Below are 26,971 nucleotides of genomic sequence, written 5' to 3'. Positions count from 1 at the left end.
CTGTTTCTGTATTGTGTGGTTACTGCAGTGATACACACACCAACTTTGCACTGCTTATCAAAGAGTTCATTACCCTTTGCGTAGTCACTGAAGAGTATTTCTCCTTCCAGTTTCGTTCCCCTAGGGCGTTATCCCTCATAGTTAGGGGAGGACTCCTTGTCCGTACAACTGGGTCCTACGTCGCTGTCCTCCTTGGTCTGAGCACTGTGTGTGCACCACTACACGGTGATACGCACACCTTCCACACCTTCATCATTGGACCACTGATCATCTATAATTCCATGCATGTTTTTTCACCTAGAGTGTCAAAAAATGAATATTACCATGTTGCGATGAGCCGCTGAGGGTGTGTTGTGCTTACTGGGTTCTGTGTGAATAACTAAGTTTCTTACATGTTCAATTGTCTAGAGTATATACAGAGTATTAGACTTGTGAGTACTTCCTACAAGCTAAATTTTCCTGCATGCTTCAGGTTAGAGTGTAATTAGAGTATAGTAGGGTCCTACCTGACCTTGCTGCGTTTGCCCAAATTGTACTTCACGTAGTTGTTTTTACGCATTGAGAGAGCTATACTATTTCTCTCTCCCTGTCCTGGCGTATGTTCCCCGCTTTTCCGCCCTTTTTATATTTAGGTTCTGGTGCCACCTTCTGTCCAGTGGGTAGTCCGGTGCAGCCTTCCTGGATAGCCCACTCCTCCCACTATGGCGGGACAAGCTATGAGCCAACCTTCTCCGTTCCTCAATGAAATCGGGGAGCCCGAAATTCACTGGAAGGAATGGATAAATGTATTCGCCTCATACCTCATTGCCATAGGCGGTGAAAGGTATTCACCAGTTCGCAAACAACACATATTGTTGCATAACCTAGGTGTACAAGGTAGGAAGATTTACGACACCTTACCTGAACCAGATCTAGAAGAGGATGAAGAGGACACGGATGAGTTTAAAGTCACTCTGTTAAAGTTAGAAACACATTTTGGTGATAGAGTAAACGTAGTTTTGGAGCGACATAAGTTCTTTAGCCGCATCCAAGGTAAGCAGGAATCGGTCATCAATTATATTGCAGCACTTAGAGGTTTGACTCAACTATGTGACTTTGGTGAGCTTACTGACTCACTCATCAGGGACCAACTTGTTAGGTGCACAAACAATAGTCGTATCCAAGAAAAGCTCATGGCAAGAAACCCCACTTTAAAAGAAGCGGTTAGTATAGCAGTCTCTGTGGAACACACTGCTAAGTGTATCAAAGAGATGAAGACTTCAAATGACATGGTTGCCAATGTTCGCAATAGCAGTGATGCACAGGCCAATTCATGTGATAATGAAGTATTCAAAGTTAGAACCGGAGATGTCAAAGATGACCAACCTGTCAGTGAAAAGGGAAGGTTGAAATGCTACAGATGTGGCAGCAGTAATCACCTTGCAAATGATGTACGTTGTACTGCCCGGAATGTCACGTGTGTTAAATGTAACAAGAAGGGGCACCTGGGTAGAGTGTGCAACAACAGTGAAAACCATCGAGTAAAAGTACTACACAGTGGAGAGGACTTGGTTCCCAAGTATGTTTTCCAAGTAAAAGCTAGGGACTGTCAAGCTTCCCCAAGTTCTCAAGAGCATTTCAGTGACTACAGGCCTAATGAACATCCTAAATGCACCATCTTTGTGAATGATAAGCCTATAGATGTGTTGGCCGATTCGTGTGCCCCGGTTACCTTAATCAATGTTGATGTCATAAATGACATTTTTGATACCTCTTGTCTCAAAATGTTGGAACCTGACATTTCAGCAGTAGGGTACGCTGATGAGAATATTCCTTTAGTAGGGATGATGAGTGTGTGTATTAAATTCCAAGGAAGAGCGACAAGGGGCAAAGTATCCAAGGTAAGCAAAGGGTCTAATCTGTTGGGTTGGCAGCATCAAAGAGAGCTGGGGATTGTACTCGACCCGAACAGTAAAGATCAAGTTCTTGTAGCTGAGGAGGTGGATGAAACCAGCAGGGATGTATACAATTCTTCTGAGTTGTTCACTAGAATAGGCCAAAGAGTAAATAGCATGGCCTGCGACGTACCTCCCACGGGAGTGTATAACATTTCTAGACAAAGTGCCAAAACCCCAGTAGAAGGGGGGGTGCCCGAGTTGGTTCATGGTGTATCAGGAATGGATGTTGTTAAAAGGTTGCCTGCAGAGAATATGTGTAATCTGTCTAACAATTCCACAGCAGTTCCAAAAACTCCATGGACTAAGTTGGCATTGGAGATAATCTGTCCCAGGGGACAAACAGGAGTCGTAAAACGATTCTTGATTGTTCTCATGGATTTCACATCACACTGGATTAAATACAAGTGTGTCTCACGGGTATCGACAAAAGTCCTTATCGATTTTTTAAGAGACTCATTCGCTGGCGAAGGTGTGCCAGCTTGCATAGTCACCAACAATGACATCAAATACTCATCCCATGAAATGAAGACATTCCTTGGTGAGTTTGGCATCAAGCATGAGGAATCTAATGGCCAAGGGGACAATGACCCCATTCGGATGACAATGCTTTGGATCAAAAATCTCACTCATCTAGTTTGTACCAACAATATGGACGTAGATAAGATGTTAAGAGAAAGCATTTGGGCATATCACACCTCTGCTGATTGGAGAACCGGGGTTACCCCTTTTGCTTCCATCAGGGGAGGAGATCCGATTGCCAACTATGTAAACCCCTGATTTGTCCTTCAAGTTAAATGTTTCTTAATGTGTATCTGGGTGTTTTTTCCCCTTCTTTGTCTGCTGGCGCCCCCGCCTCCCAGATTTAGGGGTTACCATCCTACACGTTAAGCTTTGTTATTTCACAGGTTTCCCATGCCCTCTCTCCTCCTCTTTTCTCTCCCAGCTTTTCCCCTGTTTTTCCTTTCCCTCCTTAGGGAGATGTGTTGCAATCTCTCTCCTCTTCTCCTGGTACTCTACTCTGTGGTGTTCTTCTCTTCTCCTTCTGCAGTGGTAGCTTCCTCTCTCTCTCCCCCGCCCCTCCTCCCTCTTGGAACGTTCCACCAGAGTTCACATTGGAATGCTGACAGACTGTCAGTTGTGGAGAGTGGATGACAGAATAAAGACGCTTGAACTTACCTGCTTAAGAGTTTTCTTCATTATAACAGTATTGTTGGGAGATTTCCCAGCCTGCATCAGCAGTTTTCTTAAAGAAAGTCAAAAGTCAGAAAATGGAGAGGGAGGGGGACAGGTATTTGTCTTGTGTTGGCAAAGGATGTGGAGAGGTCACTGTTGAGTGAGAGTAGCTGGGGAAGATAGCAGTTTTTTTGGGATGCAGATATTAGAGCATACTCATCAGGGTATATTTCAATTACAATATCCATCACGCACCTACTTAACTGGTGAGAGCAATCACAGGAAGCCACATACAAGCAGTCAAGCAAATGCACAGCAGCCACTCACAGGGACACGCAGTGCTGCCATGCAAAGAGAATCCAGCACTAAACCAATCACATTTGTAGGTACACACAGACAAGGCTATTAGAGAAGATCTACCCCTAGATTCAAACGGTCTACCTACGGCGGCAGGAACTTCTTTCTAGGCATGTCAAAAGCATGGAACACTTTACCACTACACATAAAAAATGCCCACAATCCGTTGAGTTTTAGGGAACATCTGAAGACTTGGTTCACCAGTATTTGCTAGATCATACCTATCCGTCCAATCGCTCTCCTTCATCAAAGCCAGTGCCAAGACACCCTTGGGTAATCGAGCGCTTAAGAAAAAATATTAACGTAACTTAAGAAGAAATATTAACATAACTGTTGGACTTGGACCTTTTTGGCTAAAGTTTCTTAAACGTTTTGCTTTCCCCTAGACTTTTTTTCTGACATGGTATTGCCAACTTAGATGCTTTGGGCACTTTGCTACTGTTGATCAGTGTCAAAGTGTAAGTGCTCCCTGTGTAAAGAGTAATGGTAATTGGTTGTCCATGATTGGTATGTTTGCCTTACTAGTTAAGTCCCTAGTAAAGTGCACTACGTGTGCCAGGGCTAGTAATGCAAATGCTACTAGTGGACCTGCAGCACTAATTGTGCCACCCACACAAGTAGCCTTAAAAAGAGAACTAAGGCCTGCAACTGCAGTGCCTGCGCGAAGTTTGTTAAACTGCCATGTTGTCCTGACAAGTGCACCCACTTGCCAGGCCTTACCCTTCCCTTTCTATGCACACCAGACACCCATATGGTAGGTCCAAGGTGCCCCCTGGGCAGGGTACAGTGTATGTGAAAGGTAGGACATGTACTGAGGTGTGTACCATGTCCTGACAGTGAAATACTCTCCGTTTCGTTTTTCACTGTTGAAAGGCCATCTTGCCCATAGGACAGAATGGGGAGGCTGTGTAATATGTTTCCAGACTATCTTCCCAAAGGCTTAAGATGGAGAAGTGAAGTTTAGTATGCCTGAACTCACAATTCAATAACACATCTTTTTGTGAAGGTGGTTTTTGCATTGTGATTTTAGAAACCACTCTTTCAGAAGTGGCTGTGTTTTTGTGCTCTAACATTTCTGTGTGTCTCTGCCTGGTTGTGGATTGACTGTCTGGATCTGAAAGGGATAGGATCTGGGTAATGTCTTGACCCAGGGGAGGAGGTGAGAAAGCAACAGGCTGATCTGCATCTGGAGTGTAGGGGGCAGGAGTAGTCCCTGGAGGTGAAGAGGCCTGGGCAGCAGCCATAAAACAATGGCTCCATCCCCTGCTGAGTGATTGAGGCTCCAGACCCCCACTATCAAAGGAATAAGGTTTCAGTGGCAGGGAGACACCCAGAACTGGTTTAGACAGGGGTCACTGCCCCCCCCCTGAACACAAAGACCTCAAAGACATTTAGGGGTATAACTATGAGAGCTGACACCCCTGGACTTTGGAATGGAACTGAGTAAGACTGAACAGGAATGGAACTGTTCAAGACTGTAAAGGATTGAAACTACTTCGTGGTCAAGAGAAGCCTCTGCCAAGGAAGAAACAGCTGAATAGACTGAAGGAAAGGACTGACCCTTGCTGTGTGTTCTGGGGCTGGCCTGCACTTGGCTGCTTTAACCAAGGAGAGGCTAAAGGGACTTTGCTGTGTGCTGTGTCCCCCTGCTTGAAAGCACTTTGCTGTGCTGTGTCCTGAAGTAACTTAACCCCAAGGGCCCGAGGAGAGCTGGTTCCCTGTTGTGGAAACTCAGGAACACAAAAGTTTCCAGAAGAGTCTCAGCGACGCTGTGTGCGTGTGCTTCGTGCAGCCTGAGACCTGCGTAAGAAGTGCCCTCTGATCGTGGGCACCTGGAGTCCAAGTGAGTCTCAGCGATACTGTGTGTGTGTGTGCTTTTTGCAGCCTGAGCCCTTCGTGAGGATTGTCCTGTGATTGTCTGCACCCGGAGTCCAAGTGAATCTCAGCGACGCGCACACCAGAGGTTCAAGAGTGTCTCAGCGACACTGTGTGCGTGTGCTTTTTGCAGCCTGAGACCCTCGTAAGAATTGCCCTGTGATCGTGGGTGCCAGGAGCCCAAGTGAGTCTCAGTGACACTGTGTGCGTGCGCTTTGTGCAGCCTGAGACCTTTGTGAGGATTTCCCTGTGATCGTGTGCACCCGGAGTCCAAGTGAGTCTCAGCGACGCTGTATGCGTGTGCTTCATGCAGCCTGAGACCCTCGTGAGGATTGCCCTGTGACTGTGCACACCCAAGGCTCAAGGGAGTCTCAGCGATGCTGTGTGCATGTGCCCTGTTGCAGCCTGAGATCTGCGTTATCGTCATCGGCCCAGAATCAACCAAGTCGCATCGGAGGCCCAAGTCGCGAGAGGAGAGCGAGGTCGCACCCCCAGGTAACGTGTGTCGGTGCCTGGGGTGGGGTGCGGGTTCGGAGAGAGACGCTCTCGGCCTCTACCCTTCTTGAAGCGCGAGTCTCTGTTCCAGCTCGTATCGCGGCCCCTACGTGCCAAGGAGTGGCAGTACCGGGGCTGGAGTGTGGAACTGCACTGGGGTTTACACCAGACCCGTGTTGAGAGCATATGTTAACAGAAACTGACAGCGAGTCAGTACGAGGGGTGGAGGGACCGTCTAAAGCACCGTGATCGGTGCTGGAGTGTATTACGCATTGCATTAATTCTGCATTACGAACTACCTGATTGTTGCATTACGCATTGCACTAATTCTGCATTACGAACTACCTGATTGTTGCATTACGCATTGCATTCAATGGCAAAACGAACTACCTGATTGTTGCATTACGCATTGCATTATATCTGCATAACGAACTGCCTGATTTTTGTATTATGCATTGCATTAGTTTGCAGAACAAACTACCTGATTGTTGCATTACGCATTGCATTATTTCTGCATATCGAACTGCCTGATTGTTGTATTACGCATTGCATTAGTATGTATAAAGAACTGCATTGTTTTTACATTGCAAAGTGCCTGATTCTTGCATTACGAACTGCATAGCATTGCATTAGGACTGCATAGGATCCTCTCGAATTGCTCATTAATACCGCCAGAATTTACAAGAGCTGGCTGTCCGAATAACCGACCAGGAGGTATATTACAAATACGCATATGTTGGATTTTTATCGTGTGGTCTCATCATATATCTTTTTATATAAACTTATACTTGTTTTATATGAAAATCATGTGGAGACCTTTTGTGGTGTCACCGTTGGGTCACTGTGAACGTGGTTGCAAATATTTTACACATTTGCCTTGAAGATAAGCGTGGCTGCTCGTGCCAAGCTACCAAGGGGGTGAGCAGGGGCTATCTGAGAAGGTGTCCTTCCTTTCCCTGACGTAGAAGCGAGGGTGCCTACTTGGCCTAAGGTACCTACCTCAGCAAACTAGGGAGTCCCAGTTCTAACAGTAACATAACATACACACAAACATATATAAAAGAGACACACAAAGGCAGTCTCAGAGTAGCTTCCCACCTGCAGTTGCTAAGTAGCTATGCCTAGGAAAGTCCAGAGCAACATCACAATGTAGGTGATAGTTTACTGTATTCATATACAAACATTCACAAAGGAGACTATTAGAGAGATGACTTATTCAAAGAGCAGGCACACACAAAACACAGAAGGTGCACCAAAGGCATGCCAAAGGCAAGTATGTCTGCGCACAAGCTACAGTCAGTGCCCGGACTCAGCCCATCTATTCCACTGATATTCTCTAAGAACCCAGGGCAAGTCCTGTCCCACAGGGTCAATGCTACCCAATAAACTCAACAGTATCTTCTCCTGTAGGCCATGCCCCTTCTCTTCAGCCAACTAAGTTCTTACCACTTCTATGTGCCCCAAAGGCAGTTGGTCTGTCAATAATCACACTTTTCCACTCAAGGTAATTCTAAATGTATGTTTCTTATCACCTTCTTAACTAAGTATCAACTTGGAATTTGTGACATCATAGAAATGTCACAACTAGATGTTTCTTTCGTTAAAGAAACTTGGTTGTGTGATACTTCCATCACAGAAAATATTATTGCAGTCACTGTGGGCTACTCTATGCTCATGTATGATTGGTAGTGGAAACGTGTAGGTGGTTTATCCATCATCCATGACTCTTCCTTAACATGCTCCAAAATTCAGTGCTTCCCTGTCCCTTTTTATGAAGGTCTCCTTTTTAACTTTTCACAATATATGATTACTTTGCTCTCTGCTTCCCTGGTTTAGCACCAGCAGGTCCAAGTCACAGTTTTTACATCATTTTCGAAATTTGTAGCTCTCTATATTTTCAAATTCTTTAATTGTATTGTTATTTGATGATTTTTGTCTCACTCATCCGTGATCAGCTGATCTCATTCCCCATCCGTTCAGCAGGACACACTGTTGATTTTGTTTTTACCAACTCTCCTATTCTCATTCCTCTGAATCTCTCTACTCTTTTGTGAACAGATAATTGAGCAGCCCCTTTTCTTTTCCATTGTTCAGGCAAACATAGATCAATTGATTCCAATGTATGCCATTTGGTTGCCATTGATTTACAGTCAGTAATGACATCCTTTCAGAAACCATCTAAAACAGTTTCATCCCACAATCGTATAACCGGATTACTCTTGCAAGTTCTCACACTACCTGGCTATTGGATGTTCTCGAACTTTTCAGTTTACAAATTGCCCCTACTTTGGTACACCAAAGAACAGCATCATATTACAAACAATTTTTAAAAACCTAGAACGCCTTTGGTGCAAATTTTATTCTACTGAAAGAAGGACCACTCTCAAAAGTTATCATATGGACATTTGAGCAGCTCATAAATTAGAACATTTATCTACATTAGTAGCAACAGCTCATTCGAGACATAAAATATTGTCTGTAATTTAAAGGATTTCTTCAGCCTGCAGCACTTGGCAATGCTAATACATTGTCTAGCAAACTCTGTGATGATCTTTCTTCGTTTTTCTTTGATAAAATAACTACACCTCATCTAATTTTCCTCTCCAGTTTTCAATAAGCTCTCTATCCTGACTCCACGAACAAACATTTTCTGTAGGGTTCCTCTCTTTCTGAGTTTCACCCTATTGAGACAAGCTTTTTTCCTGCTCTCGTTTCCTCTGTTAAGTCTGGTTCCCCACTATACCCATGTCCTTGTATCATTCACCCAGGTCATTAATCCAAGCCTTTTCAAAACTTGCAATTTTCTCTGGTTATGGTGATAGTTCTCTGTATTTTTGAAGCAGGCTATTGACATACTTCTGTTGAGGACACTGTCTGCCACCTCTTCGAATCTTAAAAACTACTAACTGATCTCACGGTTTACCTATGCATTGTAAATCTTGGAGAAGCATGTTCATGAACAACTCTACTCTTAATTGCCGTGTTATGACCTCCTAGACTATTCTCAATCTGGTTTGTTTTGGGGTCATAGCACCAAGACTAATCTATTAGCAGCGACTGAACATCTTAGACAAATTCTGGATCAAGGCAGATGCGCCGCTCTGGTCTCTTTGGTCTTATCTGCCTTTGATATGGCATCCCAATATAACCTTCTCAACAGCCTACAGGAGTGGGGTATTTGCATGAAAGTCCTTAATTAGTTAGACCCATTCTCAATGTCAGGTCACAGTGTGTGTCTATGTCCCCTTTACAGTCCATTGCGAAATCCATTTCCTGTGTGGTCCTTCACTGCTCACCATTTAGTTCTAATCTATTTAATGTCTATGTGACCCTGCGTTTTAATGTGATATTTTGGTTTTAACGCCATCTCATACACTGATGACAAACAAATCATCCTGAACATTTCAGCAAGCTCCTACTCCACATAAGCTCCTTTTAGTTTTCTGTATTATTTTTGTCACCAACAGTGAGAGCAAAAACAGGGTCATTCTATTTGGCTATGAATCCTCTCCCTGATTTTCAACCTGGGGCCCTATTATGTATCGGGCGCACTTTCCCTGCTGGTGCCCGGCACACATTAAAAGAGGTGCGTCTGGCACAAACAGGGAAAGTGCGCCCTACGACATAGAATGTGCTGCCCCCAGGGCACCCGCAAACTCGCACTGCCATTGGTGCAGAGCATTCAGTTGAAAAACAAAGCAACTTTGAAGCAGCTGCTCCATGATTTCACTGTGCAGGCCTGCCCTTTTAAAGGGGATTAGAGATCCACTTGGACCTGACTGCAAGGAGATGCCTGGGGGGTCCAGAGGGCTGCTATCAGGGGACGATAAGTCATAATACTAATAATATTAGCGACCAAATTGCAGCCACTCATAGTGCTAAAGGTCACGCAGTCTACTTAACTGCATCAAATGCAATGGGCCCACATTTAATACCAGTGCTACCAATATTCTTTGATACTGAAGGCACATTTTCAGATGCGTTTGTGACATTCCAAATCCTCTCTCTAGCACTTGCATTAAAGTTGAAGGTTTATGCTAGATCAGAACATGCATGCACACAATGTTAAGAAGCTGAGAGCTACAGGTTACTGTTCTCCGTGCTGATGAATTCTGAAACTCCTCAACCCCAGAGCCTACTTCACCTTGAAAAGCTGTACTCCAATGCATGCGAACATGAATTGCAGGAGAGTGGTGACCAGGACAATGTTGCCGATGGTCTTGATGGCAACGAAGACGCACTGCACCACGTGCTGTGATGGACAAAAATGGACAGTTAACTGGGTGTCAAGCACTGCTGGTAGAAACAATTTCTGTGAACTTCCCTCAAATGAACCTGCCAGGGTCCCATCAAATCAATGTAGAGGTAGAAGAAATGTCTTGTATATTATCACTGTAATAATATAACAACAAGTGATACCACATACCATTTGGCCATCACAACAGTTTATTGCACTTGTTTTACAAAATTAATTGAAAACTCATTTAAGTAGTCTCTTATACAGAATATATTTTGCTTCTAAGAGAACTAAAACAAACTATACTACTAGCAAATCGCTGCTGTTCATTTTATTAGTCTTGAAACTCTGAAATGTTAAGTCAGTCATGATGAGAATCAAACCTGTGACCGCAGGTTCTGCATACATCTCTGCAGTGAGTATTCAAACTCATGGGTTACATTGCAATTGCATAATCATCCGGATCTCACTGTGCTACACATTTGGAGTAACCAATCTCCTACCTATGTCTCTCATACTTGTATCAAAAAGATAAGCCCACAGATAAATGATGAGCTTTCCTGGCAGTTTGATAGGTCTATAACGATATCAGTCACATGTAAAGCATGATTACTTAATTGACTATGCTGAAGCTATACCTGGCTTTCAGAGAACAGGCTATTTTATTTGGGGCAAGGTTCTGTTATCCTTGGGCCATATTTATGACAAATAAAACCATAGAATATTATGGGGGAATAATGGGCACTAGTGTCATAGTACTCCTCTCACCTTTAGTCCTTTTGCTCTATTGATGGCCCTCAATGGACGGAGGACTCTTAGGACCCTCAATATTTTCACCACAGATATGGCACTAGACCTGTACAAAGACAGAGGAGAAAGTGAGGCAGGGACATGGAGGAACAGCAAGAGAGAGAGAGAGAGAGAGTGGGAGGCTTATATTAGAGAGAGAGAGAGAGAGAGAGAGAGAGAGAGAGAGAGAGAGAGAGAGAGAGAGAGAGAGAGAGAGAGAAATGGAGCGACTGAGATCATAGTCAATGCCCATGTGGAGTGATCAGATTACCAAGGAGAAAAGTGTGAGAGAGTGATAGAACCAAAGGCGCTGAAAGTAGAGGTGTTGGAGCACCTCCAAAAAAACCATGCTTGAGTTCAGAAGAATAATTAGCAATAAAGATTTCTTTACATTTTATTTTATCTTATCACATTTGCTGTGCATTCAAAGATAGAGGTCAAATGTCAGGTGCATCATCTGAAAAAAATCTGCTTATTCTATTAACATGGAGATTAGTTTTACTTATGCTTCTCTGACTGCAAATTGAGAGGATTCTTTTAGTGAACTATGTGACAATGTTGCTGGGTTACATGGAATATGAAAGGAAAGGTTGTAGGATATCATTTTTTTTAAATATAACTCAATTAAGATACCGATCAATGAACTGTACCAATATTTCAAAACACATTGCCAGTTAGGAAAACACAAATAAAGCACATTTTTGGACTTCTGAAGTGTGATGAAAACAGTGATTTTAAAAGGGTCAAAACAACTCAAGACACTTTACTTGGTGATGCACAAATGATAAATACTTACTGAAACACAATTTTCACAATTATAATTTGTGTGCTATATCATTTTATCAATAAAATTGTGTGTCTGTGCAACTTTAGTGGCACATTCAATGGAAACTGTGCTGTATGTAAATGATAGTCTGCTACCACACCATACTTTAATAATATATCTGCAACATAGTGCTCTAAAGTACACCACTGGCTACATACTACACCCTTAACGCTCTGCTGCTCAATTACATTTGCTACACTTGCTTGTTCTTTGTGTGATACTTGGGATTTTTCACAATCCTTAGAACTTCAGGGATCTAACATCATTTATTGGCAGCACCCCCACTCTGAAAATTGTTCCAGCTCCACTGGATAGAACACATGAGAGAAGTTACTCAATAGTGAAGAGAAGTATCAAAAAAGAACAAAAATAGAGAGTGGGAGTGACAAAGAAAGAAAGATAGAAGAAAGAAAAGTACTGTCTGACTGGGAGAAACCTGAGTTTGCAGAGGCAGCATAATAGTTATTAGCTTGTGACATGATCAGACCTAAAAAATACATCAGGAAAATGTATTGTGGACACACTTGGCAAACCATGGCTAAAGGGAGAGAAAAAGACAGAAAGAAAGAAAGAATAACAAAGAAAGAAAGAATAACAAAGAAAGAAGAGTGAGGTAGTAGAATACAGAAAAGTCAGTAGCCAAGACGAGAATTCTCAATTTTGAGAACTTGTACCTTTTACCCTATCGAAGAACTTAGAGCAAATAGGGTATAGTAAAATTATTTTCGGATCTACACGTAGTGCTTCTGCAGAATATGTGTATTTTTGAAAGCCTGGTGTTTTAATCCCACCCCACCCTCCTCTTCCCCCTAATGCTCTGTTTCGTGAGCAATTTGTTTTAGTTTTTTTCAGTTTTAAAAAGCAATCATCTGTAGCTCTGCTCACAACTAAATTCATGTATGCACACAGCAGGCCTGTCTGGTCATGAAACCTATTGTGGTTCATCATCTTTGCATTCATTCACTCAGTCCAATAAAAGGAAGTCCTACCTGTGATGTACATTTGTTTATTACCTGGATAATAGTAGGAAGATTTAAGAGATGGGAAAAGAGTAAGATCCACCAGGCAAGAACAACAAAATAAGAAATAAACTGTAAAAAAAGGGGCAAAGGGAATGATGAAAGAAGAGGGGCTGGAAAAATGAGAACCAGCAAGGCAGCACTTTGGTGGTGTTGGAATCCAACACATAAGAACCAATGGTGCCAGTTAAGGATGCTTTACTCTTCTCCAAGAAACTGTTAAACTAAGGGAACTACCCTGTGTTTAGGTCTGGCGTTGGCCAAGACCTTTTGATTTTACTCAAACTATAGGTATAAATACATACTAATAGGCAGCTTTCAGTCAGCCCTCTTCCATTGGTCTGTTATTGTGCTATTCACATTTTCTTTTGCCCACAACAGCATGGGCAGTGGGCCAGACCACTTCAGGCATTAGCTTACTTCACTGTGAGTAATGGCTGCGGCTCCCCATACAAAAATGAGTTCCCCTAAGCACTGGGGGGGAGGGGATCATTGGGCAACAGATGCCTTTTGAGACCAAAAATATGCTTTTTGTTAGCTTTTTTTATTTATTTTTTTTAGATTGAAGGAGGGTCCAGCAGCTTCCGCATCAATAACGTTTGGCAAAACCCTTGGAAATAAACAATAATTGACAACGCCAAACACTGATTGCCAACAACAGACCGATTGGCTTTGCGGCGCTTGTTTATAATGGTGTTGGTAATACGTTGTTGAGATTTCAAATTGGGAAGGTTCTTAATAAAAATATTACATTATTTTGGTTTAGCCAGTGGTAGATTTCAGATAAAGGGTCCTCAGGCAGCCAGAATCCCAATCATGAAAAAGGTGTTGACATGTTGTAAAACTTAATGTTGGAAATGCTATAATGCATGTCAGGAAACTTTATTTCATCATTATTCGTCAGGATAGAGACTGCGCTCAAACATCATTGTGGTGGCTGGCGATACCAAAATCTTATGCCCGATGTTCCTGTAGTCTCTGACCACTGCTGTCCCACCCCTGGTAGGTCATTTATCACAGGATGGGACATGATTTCATGATCTTTGAAAATTACAAATCATATTAGATTGGTTGATGAATAAAAGTGTACTTATAAGACACACTTATCTTCATTGAAAATCTAGTAGATCCCCCAGGCCTACATGAAAGGAAGTATGTGGCCAGTTCGAAAATATTTTTGACTGGTGCCATTTCAGGTCTGTGGTGATAGGCTAAGGCTGTGCTTCGTGCAAACACATTTTGCCAGCTTGTGGAAGTGGTAATATGTGACAAAAAGGTTTGTGTATATTTGTTGTGTGATATTTTGCCACCATCGTGGAGTTGTGTTCTTTTGTTTCTGTGCTACTGTGTTTTAGTGCTATATTATTGCAATTTGTTATGTTGAACTGTGGTGGTTGTGCCTCATTCTTTCGAGTGTTTGGTATGTTGTGCGTTGTTATGTTTTAATTTTATTGTAGTTATGTAGTTATGTTCTGTTGTTTAATTTATATGACAGCAAATGCTGCTACATTTCCAGCGCATGCAAGTAGAGGTCCTGTGTCAAGCAACCATTTACCACTCTAAGGTGATAAAATAGTGGTGTTTCAGCTTTTGAACTACTGAAGACATCAGTCAGTCCAAAACTGGGGCAGAGACTCATCCTAAATTAGTACTTGTAGGGCTCACCTTATATGATACAGCCCGTAGTGTTTACAACATAGGTCGATAGGCATTTAGAGCAGGGACTTTCCCCACGTCTCACTGACAACATGGCATCTCTAGATATATGGAGTTGTTTACCCTTATTCTTTCACAAGTGTGCATGTAATTTAATGAATACATTTTTGTTTAAAGTACAACTCCATAGAGAGCATGCACTTGAATAGGTTATTATCAGGCTACCAAGGCTGATGAGGGGTGATAGCCCGAAAACAGTCCTAGGTTGCTTGTTTCCGGTCCATGAAGGGCATGAGCAATCAGTAATACTGGGTGAAGTCACCTTCCCTGTCTTTTCTCTTCCTTGCGGGGCCCCTCAGGGATCCCCGCTTAGTCCAACCCTTTTTTAACAAATATGTTACACCTTTGGTAGATTTGATTCACTCTGTTGGCTTTGCTTTAACATCATATGACGATGAGAGGCAAATTGTCATGTCATTTGCCTCAGAAGATAAACATTTGCCGGCAACTTCTGTGACTTTATAAAAGCAGTCAGTCATTGGATGTCCATAAACTGCCTCACACTCAACGGTAGTAAGACCAAGGTACTGTTGTTTGGGCCTCCACTATCTTTCCGGTCTCCTTGTTGGTGACTGTCTGTACTTGGTTTACCTCCTTCCCCGGTGAAGTAAAGAGCCTGGGAGTTGTTTTTAATGATAAATTATCTTATGCCAACCAGATAAACGCAGTCACCTCTAGGGCTTTTGCTACTTTAGAAATGGTAAAGAAAATCTTGCCATTTATTCTGGGTCACCTTCAGAAGACAGTGATTTCCACACTGGTCTTGTTGCGGATTGATTATAGTAATGGACTATACAGGCATCCACACTAACATGTTTTGAACTAATTACAGATCCTGCAGTACGCAGCAGCCTGTGTGCTCTGCAGAATACTCAAGTACTGGTCAGTTTCTATCGAAATTTTCAAACTAAACTGGCTTCCAGTTAGGAAGAGGATTACTTTCAAAGCATTCTGTCTGGTTCACAAGGCACTTCATCAGAAGGGACCTGTGTTTTTTGAGAAACCGTTTTTCCTGATATACACCAGGTAGGCAGTTACACTCAGCCTTTGCCAACCAGATGGTTGTCCCTATATTCAACCATTCAAACTGGGGAGGAAGAGTTTTTGTAGTCACTGCCTCTGTATTTCAGAGAAATATTAAAACTTCTGGCTTTCAGAAAGTCTTTGAAGATCTGGCTGTTCTCTTCTGGCTAACACCGGCCCAGTTTCCACTCTGATTTGTAGCTCAGCAAGCACCAAGATGCCTTTTTTTGGCATTCAAGTGCTTTATAAGCATATGTAACTTATTTAACATATTTAACATAACCTGGCCTGGCAGTTCTGGCTGGACTGTTCCCATGGGAATCAGAGTCAAGATTGATTTGCATATGGCTGGGTCCAAACTGAAATGGCGTAGCGAGCAAACAAATGATGGATTTAGGTCCAGCTCTCGGACAGGGGGTGAGTGTTTGACATTGTTCAGCATTCCATCCATCTACTGTTCTTTTTGCATTTGGCACCCAGTGCAGTGGCACAGTTGCCTTAAAAGCGGAAGGGGGTTCAGCCTGCCCTACACAAGCTGCAGTTATTTGAAGGTCACACACTGCGATCTTTTTAAACATGGAGCCTGCCTGGGACCTAGCTCTAAATTTACTCTCCAGAGAGTGTAAGAGGTGTTTGTGGGAAGAGAAGAAAAGGGCGAAATGGAAAAAAGCAATAAAAGGGATGAAAGAAAAGGAGACTGTGAATGATAGAAAGAAGTGGAGTAGAGTAAAAAGCGACAAAATGAGAGAGAAAAGTAAACAATGATGAGAGAAAGAGAATGTGGAAGAGCAAAAAGTGCAAGGGATTAAAAAGGAGGAGCAAGTAGATAAAAGGGAGTGAGAACCAGAAAAGGGAAGAGACAGAAAAGGAAAAGAGACAGATGAAGGGGATAGGAAGTAGAGAATGAAAGGGAGGAAGGGGATGCAAGAAAGAAAAGGATGGCAATAGACAGAAGTAGGAACAGGCACAACTTGTAGACCAATAAGGAGGCGCAAATATTATTCATGTAGCAGGTGTAGTGACACTGAGGTCCTGGAGTGTCAGTGGCCTCCTGCACTCAAATTAGCTCTCTAGTTTAATACCAACACAGTGTGACAAGGGGTCCAATTTCCTTGAGTGCATCTAGGCGGATGGCCCCCAAGCCACCGATTATTAGAGTGCCTTGACCATAGCATTTTATGGTGTTCAGTTTCAGGGTCAGGTAAGGTTGTCCAATTATTACAGGAAGCCCGCACAGACAAAAATCATAGTGCCAGTACAGGCAAAGTGGGCACATAGTGCAGAAGTGGTGAGACACTCTTATCCACTTACTTACACTTGGGGCTTTGTGCCCCAACCCAACAGTGAATAATCAGGTTTTTCATCTTTCACTGATCTCCAGCTTTGGGTGCCTGACATCTTTGGGAACACTACGTGAGGGAAGCAAGATCAAGAAGTGTTTCACTGTTTAGCGCAGAAAAACAATAAAGTAGGGAATAGCACAACATTATAGCAGACTAAGGGAACCAGTTGCACTGAAAATCATGCAGATCTCTTCAATGTAATCACAAGTTAAGTGAACCCTTCTTTCGGATACAAGCGCATAATGAACAAAGTCATGTGCCTGACCCTGGTGCATAATGAACAAGGCTATTTACATTGATACTAGCACTTAAAAGAGAACCCAATCTATTTATATCTTATATATCCCAAAGAGGCATATCCAGTGGGACTGTCCCAGACTGAAGGACTTTGTCCTTCTGCAAGGCTCAGCAACTCTTGGTGCTTACACTATCAGAGACAGCCTCTTTGATACTAAGCAACACTGTAGGAGCTCATTGCTCAGGACTACCTCAGGGCAGAGCCCATAAGTCTCAGAACCTTTTCATGATCTAGACTAACCTATGTGGCTCCAGTAGATTGACAGACAGACAGACAAAAAGAGTGAGTCCTTACTCTATGCCAAATGAAACGAGGGAAACGCCCACCACCAAGAGATCCAAGATGTTGAAGCTGTTGCGGCAGAAGGAGCCCTTGTGTAGAAAAGCGCCATAGGTGGTCATCTGTGAGAGAAAGGAGGAGAGAGACAGGAGAGAGCATGAGAGGCAGGAAGAGTACTGGAGAGGAAAAACAGAAAACTAGCAAACGAAAGGTAAAAGGAATTATATTAAATACCCTGATCTTCCAGTCCTCTGGGAGCCTCCCCCTAGGGTTAAATCACTAGTTGTTTCCTACTAAGAGATGAAACAAGGCAAAGTACTCTGGAAACAATGAGACTCTACACAATGACCTGCCCACTTCCTGCCCCCGTGTATCAATGACCCACCCACTTCCCGCCCGTGCATCAATGACCCGCTCACTTCCTGCTCCTGTGTATCAATCAAAAAGATGGGTGGGGTTCACTGGGATTAATCCTATTTATTAATAGGCCCCCCGTTTCTTTCCCAGGCTCATTCCATAGGTCAGGGGGTGCCTCAGGGCTCTGCACTGAGCCCTGTATTGTTTAATCTATATGTTCAGCCTCTTGCAATGGTGGCCAGGAATATGGGCCTCACCATGGTCTCGTATGCAGATGATACGCAGCTGGTGGTGGCCCTCTCTGATGGTTCCACACAGGATGCTTCTAGGTTTAGGAGCGGCTTGGCCGCCGTTGCGGAGTGGATGACCATAAACTGCCTCCAGTTGAATGCTAATAAAATGGAGGTATTGCTGGTGGGGAAGGACAGGAGCTTCTGGAGTGAGCAATGGTGGCCTAACGCTCTTGGTAGTACCCCCACCCCTAAGTTGGTGGTCAAGAACTTGGGGGTATGGATGAATTCTACCCTCAGTTTTCAAGATCATACTAAAAAAGTTGCTGGTACTTGTTTTGGCCTCCTTTGGGGACTTAGGCCTCTGTTGAAGTTCTTTGACCCGCCTACGCGCCAGCTGATTGTTCAATCAGCCATTCTATCTAGACTAGACTATGCTATGCTAGTTCGCTCCTTCTGGAGACTAATCAGGCTGAGGTAATGCGACTGCAGCATGTCAAAAATACTGCCGCCAGAGCCCTGTTGGGGCTCCCGCGTAATTGTCCCTCTACTGATGCCATCTGGAGGCTACATTGGCTACCCATGGCCATGCGGATCCATTTTAAGGCTCTCTGCCTATCTTTCAAGATCTTGAAGCTTGCATCGCCCAGCCTCCTAGTTAACCTGCTAGCCCGGTATGTCCCTACTCGCCAGCTGCGCTCCCTGGGGCAGCATGTGGTTAGAGTCCCCCGTGTGAAGCGCCATCGGGCCGGGGTCGATACTTTCGTTGCTTGGCAGCCAAGCTATGGAATTCCTTGCCTCCCCAGATCCGTAGCATGGATCACCTGCTGGACTTTAGGAAAGCAATCAAAACTTTTCTTTTTCCCTCTGCCTAGTCATTTCTTGTCCTTCTGTATGTTCCTTACGCCTACCTGCTCTGTTTCTTAACCCTGATCCTTCTGACGCTGGCAGCGCCGGGACGCCTCTTTGCTGAGGCAGCTGTGCGCTATATAAACTCAGATAACATAACATAACAAAGTGACAAATACTGAAAACCCATGCATCTTATTAATGGTAAATTCGTTTTTAAAGTTATTCAAAAGAGCTACAGCACAAAATATTACAAATAAAAGAATCCCTTATATGCTGTTAAAATACACAGTTACAAGTAAGCACAGGAGAAAGTAGCTCGGAGTGGAACCCACCATGCTCTGACCTACTCTTCATAAGCCAGCAGATAATTTTCCTTTACTTTCTAAACCTTAGTTCATGTACCTGGACCGCTAAAAGCTGTCAGGTAATGAGCAACTGATGAGCATGAGCAGCGGGAGTGACACCATGCGCCCTCTATTGACATCAAAGGGTTAGGCCTCTATTTCAACCACCGCCCATTACCAACCCGCTGTTTGCTGCTGAGATGCCAGGAAAAGGGCACAGAGTGGAAACATTACAAAATAAATAGATAAATGCCCTGTCTACTTTCTGGTTCTTGTTGCCTCTTTGAATCCAAACACCAGGGGCAGCCAGGGCAGTGGCAGGGGCACGAGAAGAGAACTCAGAGTTGCCGCTGCTGTCTCTCGCCTTCTCTAATTGACACCTAAGCAAATGAGAGTGGTATTTATACAAAAAAAACACGTATTGACAATGGCCCAAGAATCTTGTGAGTTTTAGGTTTCTGACAATATGTAGATAACGAACAAAAACCCGTGTTTCTTTAGGGACCATCTCTTATATGCATGTAACAATGGAAATCCGACATAGTGCAGAATAAAACAACCCCAGTAAGGAGCATAAACACAAACTCGGTGGAAAAAGAATGCAATGCTGTAAGGCAGTTTTCAGAATGCCTTGATGGCCCACTGGCTGCTGAATGAGCAGGTTATTTTCCCCTTGACTAGTCTGCCTTGTTCTGGTGAAGAGGTGCTATGCATGCGTTATATGCCACCTGGTCTACGGAGATAGAGGCTCACCGGGGGAGGAGGAAAAGGAATGCAGAGGGGGAAGGGAGGGATTGCATGAGACATGGTTGAGAGTGAGTGCTAAAGGAGAGAAGGCTGGGAATGGTCGACTGATGGGGAGAGAGGAGCTAAAGTGTTGAGAAGAAATGGCGTTTCATTGGATAAGAATAATACAGGAGAACAAAGGTGGGAGCAAATACTAAATAAGTGGTATGGGAATGTAGGGAGTATAAAACAAAGATTAGGACGTATTTAGAGTTTTGCAGACAGGGTAATGTGCTACAAACGTGGCTGAGAACCCTGTCTGCCAAACTTTCAATTCTCTCGCTATTTAGATTCGAGTAAACCATCATATTTCCACCGGCAGAACCCCAAACTGTCTCCACCGGTGAAAACCTTAGAGCGATGGCCCTCACGGACATAGGATGCTCTTAAATAACTCAGAAAGTCAGCACTATTTAGAATAAACGTTTGAGGTACTTTTTTCTATTGATCGTGAACAGGACAATATAAATGAACCCCAATACCTGGGAGAAAATTCCCATGGTGTCAGAGCCATTAGTCTTGGTTTTTCTAGAGGCTGCTCTGCAACCTTACAGTGTCTTCAAAGGAACAGCCATGGGGGCGACACCGGTAAAGGCACAGAGATCTCTATCAGGAAGGTAGAGATCTGTAAATATGGTTTACTGTAGTCCTAAAGGGCAGCAAAGTGCATGCCTCCACTGCCCTAGCAGAGCAAAATACAGCCATCCAAACCATAAATCACACAATAACTACAAGAAAAGAAAAACAGGAGGAGTAAGGATTATATGGAGGGAAATAGGGCACTTAAATAGAGGAGAAAGAAGGCGAGAAAGAGAGAGAGAGAGAAATAAGCAAAGAAAGATAGAAATGAGGAATGAAACAGAGAGAATGGAACATAGTAAGATGAAGAGGTAGCATAGAAAGTGAGCCACTGAAAGAAAGTAAGGGGCATATCGGAGGAGGAAGGATTAGTTATTTAAAGCTGAAGGAGATAAAAGGAGCGGGAGCATATAAAGTCAATAAAAATGAGAAAGGACAGAGCGTGCTGGAGAGGAAATGAGGACACACAATTAGTGTTTTTGTTGTTTTATCTCTGTTTACATGCATACGTGGATTTCTACAGGTTGCTAAATATAAAGTATAACATACATTATGGAGGTAGATGGCATAGAGAAGGTAGACACAAAAGAGGAAGGGAAGGGGAAAATCTTTGATTACTAACAAAATGCATTTGTCTAGTTATGTAAACATCCTGCCCTTCGATCGGGGAAGGGAAATGAGGACACAAGACTTCAGCCTGTTTTTTGTATGTCCACATAAAATATAGATATTCTCACTAATCCTTTTAAATTGTCCACCCAAGTGTAAAATAAACAAGCATTGAAAATGCAATCGGTCTCGCCTTTGATTAAGTTAAAGCCATTTGCTTTACTAATGGTATTGTATAGCAAAGCAAATGGCTTTAACTTAATAAAAGGCGAGACCTATTGCATTTTTAATGGAGTCCTAAGCATGTTGCTCCTGCGTTACACTCATCCCGCGGCCTTCCAAATTATTAGCGACTGGAGTGCATTTCAATTCAAATTTTATGGTGCAACGGAATTTTAATCTCGGAAAACCGACGTAAAACTTTGAAAGGCGGAGAGTTCCGGTGATGCGCCCTCAGCCACAACAGCAGAAATCTTTCCAATTTGGAAGCCCACATGTTACATTGTTTTAACGCCTTCCGAGTTTTAAGGGCGATGAATACAATTGTCTCACTTTTGCACTGACTTGTGAAACTTACTCGTGTCGAGCCCAGGTCATGCGTGCTGGACGTTTTACCTCGCACCTCGCACACAACTCTTGAGGTGACAAATGCATCGCTCAGGCGATTAAAGTGGAGATTGTGACCCTGTTTGTCAAATTTTATAGACAACTGGTCAATAATACAGTTTAGCAATTCAAAACATTTATGATGCACACAATTTTCAATCTAAAATTAATTTGGAGCAGCATTTCCCTAGCAGCGGACTATCTACGTAAGGGGCTTGCATCCTGCATGTGCTAATACGAACGATGCGGTGTAAACAAGTGCGTGGTAAATATGCAAAGAGTACAAAGGGTGCTGAACCGAATAAATAGTACCACTGGCTTCCCCATCACATTCTCTGTCCACCCATCTCTTCTTAACTGGAACCGACACTCAATAATATCCCCGTACAGAAGTCACACCATACATCTGAGACCATACATCTGAGACGTCTCTGCTACAACAAGTTCCTCACACACAGCCAGTGTCTCCTCTCACATGCAGACACTTACCGTTACACTACCAGTGTGTCCGGTGACGGTCACTGCATGTGCTCTTACATGGTGGTTTGCGGTCCCACAGAGGCGCTGTGTGTCTGATCACGGGTCGTGTGCTGAAACGCCGGAGGGAGGGAAAGCGAAAGCACACCATGCGCGCGTTGAGCGAGATGAGCCATACGCGTGCTGACGTAAGCGTGCCGCGCCTGGACAGGAGATGTGCACACGTATGGTGCGAGTAGGAGTTGTAATAACGCCGCGAGCACATCGGCTGTCTGCGCTGAAGCTTAAACAGACGCCGTGAGCGTGCACATCGCCTGTCCGGGCAAGTGCACATCTCCTGTCCCCCTTCCAAACCCAAGTCGACAACAATAGATCTCGCATAGCGACGCACAGCGAGCAACGCAAGCGCTGCGTCGCTAGGCGAGACCTAATAACAATGAATATAATGGGCTTTCCCTGTACTTTTTTCCCATAAAAGATATAATCTCAGACTAACCTCTAGTACAGTTGAAGCAACTTAAAAACAAAAAGCTGGAGGAAGTAAGTGGCAGAAGGACTTGACTACAATTAAATCCTCTCCGGATTTGAACTGTACATGCACACAAGCTTATAGAATCTCTACAATAAAACATAACATATGATCTAACTTATTTGTACCAATTCAGGACCTCATTAGGAGTTATCCAGAGCGGTATCAAACTACTACAAGTGGCCTGACAGTTCTGAATGGAGTAATCCCAGCTTCAGAAACACCACGTCCAGAATGTGTATCCACACCTGTAGAAACTGTGGATGCCATAAGTGCAAGAGCTGTAGACAGAGCTGCACTGAGATGCTGCCCACCCCGCTCAGCACATGAATGGATCAGATAAATGCATTCTCCAGCATAACCCTGCTCTGACGTGCCTTTTCCCTGCCAAACAGCCCCTGGTCTCAGATCCCGAATCACTTTCCTGCCGCTATTTACCACCCGTACAAAACAGGTGGTAAATTACACCGGTAAAAATCCCATTACGGGGTCAATAACTTGCAACACCCAGTATTTGGGGTGAGGTGCTGGCTGGAATCCATCGTCACAGTATCCTTACACCAAAACAGGGTACTCGTAATGAGGGCCTCAGTTTTACAAGCTTTCGCAACCTATCTTATAATGGGTAGTCCACATAATCATCATCACTTTGGCATGTGTCTTAGGGCAGGTGGGAGTACATTCCACACCTCTATAACAGTGCTCCACAATGGACTGTCTCCTAGGTTCAGGTGTTCCAGGATCGTCAACTAAAATAAAGATGCCAATATTTAACGTCTATTATGACCAACTTGCGCTTGATACAGATCACCAATTGTAACCATTGCAAATTGTATAGGATAGACGAAAAGTAGGGATCTATGTTTAGAATGTATGGATGACAGACAGGTACGTTGCTATATGGTCCTCTCCCTTATAAGGGTTGCACACTTGGGGCCAATCACAAAGGCATTTGTTAGTATGTGAGGTAGAGGTATATATGTATTACTTCACATGGTCATAAATGCCTTTCTGAATCATGTTTGTTACCTCCTCTGGAGATAAAAACTTTTTCTGTATGTTAGAGAGTTTGAAGATCCAACAAAGGGCAACAGCTCATCAGATCAACAACAAATGGGTGAGTATTCTCCATATACATGTTCCTCCATAGCCATTTCCTATGAAGTGTGTGCTTTGATTTAGTTGGCCCTTTTCTCTTCACCTTATAACATTGTGTACCCATTACTCATAAGAGTGTATCTGTATTACGGTCTAATCATTGATGTTCTCCACCTCACTTGGAATGCTATATGTCCATAATTTTGCAATTCTCAGTTTACTTCTTCTCCCTGTTACTTTTCTGTTTTATGACTTTTTCTTTTTCCCATTATCTATGTATGCCTTTTTTCTAGGGGTGGGCGGAATTTGCGAAATTCACTTTCGCAAATTATCGCGAAAATGTTAAAAATCTCCGCAAACACGCGGAAATATTGCGAAGATGCAGAAGTTTTTTTTCCCGCCCGTTCGCGGTATCTTCTGCGTGGTCGCGGCTCGCCAACTTACCCATGCGGTTGCTCACGGGCGCGGCCATCTTGTTTTCACTTGTCTCACGGTGCATGATCGCGAGAAGAAAGACGTGATTGCGCGATGAATGACGTTACTGCGGGTGCGAACTGTCGCGGGACAGCGCAAATGGCTACCAACAATCCAACATCTCGTGGAGAACGCAACCGGATCGGGAAAACTTGTCGGCGAACGCGGGGATTCAGGTAAGGCGATCGCGCGCACGCGAGAATGTATTACTTTACAGATCGAGCAAGCAAAAAATTACTGGTAAAATGCGGATTGCGGAAATTTTGACATTTTCGCACTCTCCGCGGAATGCGAAAATGTCAAATTATCGCAATTTCCGCGAGCGGAACGGAATTTTAGCCCAGGCCTACTTTTTTCACAGTCAATTTCATAACTGTTACTATTGCACTAACCTTCAACACAATTTCTATGGTGAAAACTGCAGTAAAGACGATGTCGGCTTTTGACAGAAGCTGGAATATAAGAACAACAGACATTACAATGGGCATAAATTACAAACTGAGATAAAGGCAATAGGTTTCCAGAATATAATTTAATTTCTGTGTGTTGTTTTTTATTGTTAATGTAGACAAAGACACACATTTAACAATCATATTGAGCATCAGGAAAAGCATAGTTGTCATGGTTGATAACATACCACAGAGTATCGAGAGGTGCTGCAATGCTATACTAATAGAGATTGTGCACTACACAAGTGGTAACTAACAATAACAACAATTACAAACACCACATAACATTAGCATCCAGTGAAATCACGGTAAAATAGCCAAAATCTTTACGTGAGTAATATTAATTGCCTATGTGAAACATTGGGAATACAATAGTAATACAAGTGTAGATGAATATAAAAATGCCACGGATCTTAGTAGGCTAGTAACAACATTTCAAAAACTGTACTAACAAACATTTATACGCTACACACAGCAAAACACTGAACACTTCCACAGCCCCTGTAGCTAAGACCTACAAAAATAAAAAATAAAACACCTGAAAATGCATAGACCTCATACAAATGGAATTAGTTATTTAGTGTTTTAAAAGTAAGTAAGACAGGTGGCTAATTTCCATAACTTTTTGTTGAACAAATGGCCATTCATGACACAAGTAAGATTCTTTTCTGGAACACGTGGCAACTTATGTAGGAACAATCAGGACTCTTTCAAAGTGTCCATTGAAATTAAAATGTGGGTGGCTTTGACAGCAATGAGGTAGTCTTATGAAGTGTGTGAGGAATGTGATATAGACGTTACCTGGTTCCTGAATGAATCCTGCCTGATGGGGTCCTCAGCAGCCAGGGAAATACTACTGAGGAGGATAAAGAGCAGGATAATATTGGTGAACGTTGTGGCATTGATAATTCGATGACACAGGATTCGAAACCTGAAAAGGTACAGACAAGGCAGCCATTAACCAAGAGATCTTTGGACTCTACTTTCCCCCAGTCAGGTGTCCCAGAGTTGTCCCAGATATGTAACCCAGCCAGTGCTGCCCCCCTCAATACAAGACCAGAGATCACTTGTTACAATACAAGTACAAAACCTAATTATCAGCGGTATGTGAAGATGCACGGTCCACAGGTGATGTGCGTCAATCCGCAAGTAGATAACTGTCCACTTCTATGCTGATGACTGCCATAAAGGGCCAGATTGACTCTTCTGGCCATTCTAGAGTTTATTGTGGTGTGTGCAAGGTAGTGAGGGATGTTCCTTGTTAAAGGTAATGGCTGTGACTAAACTGGCCATGTTGAATAAAACAATATGCATTAGGAGGTATTCCCTAGGGAGAGTTAAACAATATATTTAAGTAGGGGGAAGGCAATCAGACTCATGGTTTCCACTTCAGGAGAAAAGTGCATTTGTCCTTCTACACATGGCAGGAGGTAAATAGAAGGCTACATTTAAATGATACAGTTGGAGGCTCCGTTTTGGCAAGGTGTTGACAGTGTTTCAAGTCAATACAATGGCCACAGGCCTTCATGCACTTGGAATTTAGAGCATAATGCCCATGCAAACTCTGGTGGCTTTATTGGGAAGTTGTAAGGAGTTTTCTTTGCAGACAGTAATGTTATCCTCAGAAATGAGATCAATACAGTACTAGTGGGTAATGGGGTCAGAGGCCAATGAAGCCTTGTTAAAAAGTTGCAATCGAACTTACGCACGGTTCTAAAGTGAAGCTGCCGGGATTGTTGTAAGGTGGGGAGCACCAAATGTCTGCACTGGATAGACTACATATCTAGGTCTTTGGAAGATTTAGGCTTGGGCCCAGCAGCGAATCCTTGAGGAAGTATTTCAAGATGATTTAGCTCGAATGAGGCCAGCATTCCCTTCCCCGACTGTAGAATGAATACCATGCTGATAAGCATGCCCTAACTTCGTCACAAAACAATATTCAGCTGGAATTCTAGTACACACTATTGCTCCTCCTCCAGAGAAGGCACATGGTTACTAAGTTACAGATTGGAAAGTTCCCCTTTAAAGATCTAATAAGAATATAGAGGAGAGAATCACCAAAGCTCTAGAGAAACTGGCTGCTGCCAATTTTAACTCAGAGCGGGACCGGCATTGTGAATGAGGGGTCAGATTAGGTCAGCACATGCTCAGCTCCTAATGTTTGTGGGCAAACATATCCTTGAACAAGTGAGGAATCAGTGGACTCGGGATATG

General features: G+C 43.3%; 1 protein-coding gene across 1 annotated transcript in view; it reads right to left on the bottom strand.

Annotated features, from left to right (window-relative positions):
- The window catches only part of CACNA1S (calcium voltage-gated channel subunit alpha1 S), a 753,083-nt gene that overhangs the window by 310,811 nt on the left and 415,301 nt on the right, over positions 1-26,971 (bottom strand). The window contains exons 18-22 of the mRNA XM_085643164.1: positions 25,559-25,688; positions 24,701-24,760; positions 17,383-17,489; positions 10,843-10,930; positions 9,982-10,089 (exon numbers count right to left, since the gene is read on the bottom strand). Coding sequence (XP_085499290.1) covers positions 9,982-10,089; positions 10,843-10,930; positions 17,383-17,489; positions 24,701-24,760; positions 25,559-25,688 — 493 coding nt within the window. The remainder of the gene's footprint in view (positions 1-9,981; positions 10,090-10,842; positions 10,931-17,382; positions 17,490-24,700; positions 24,761-25,558; positions 25,689-26,971) is intronic.

This window comes from Triturus cristatus, chromosome 1_1, assembly GCF_964204655.1.
Source record: "Triturus cristatus chromosome 1_1, aTriCri1.1, whole genome shotgun sequence".
In the NCBI taxonomy this organism is placed as follows: Eukaryota; Metazoa; Chordata; class Amphibia; order Caudata; family Salamandridae; genus Triturus; species Triturus cristatus.
Note: the sequence above shows the minus strand (reverse complement) of the source record. Positions and strands in the feature narration are given on the sequence as shown.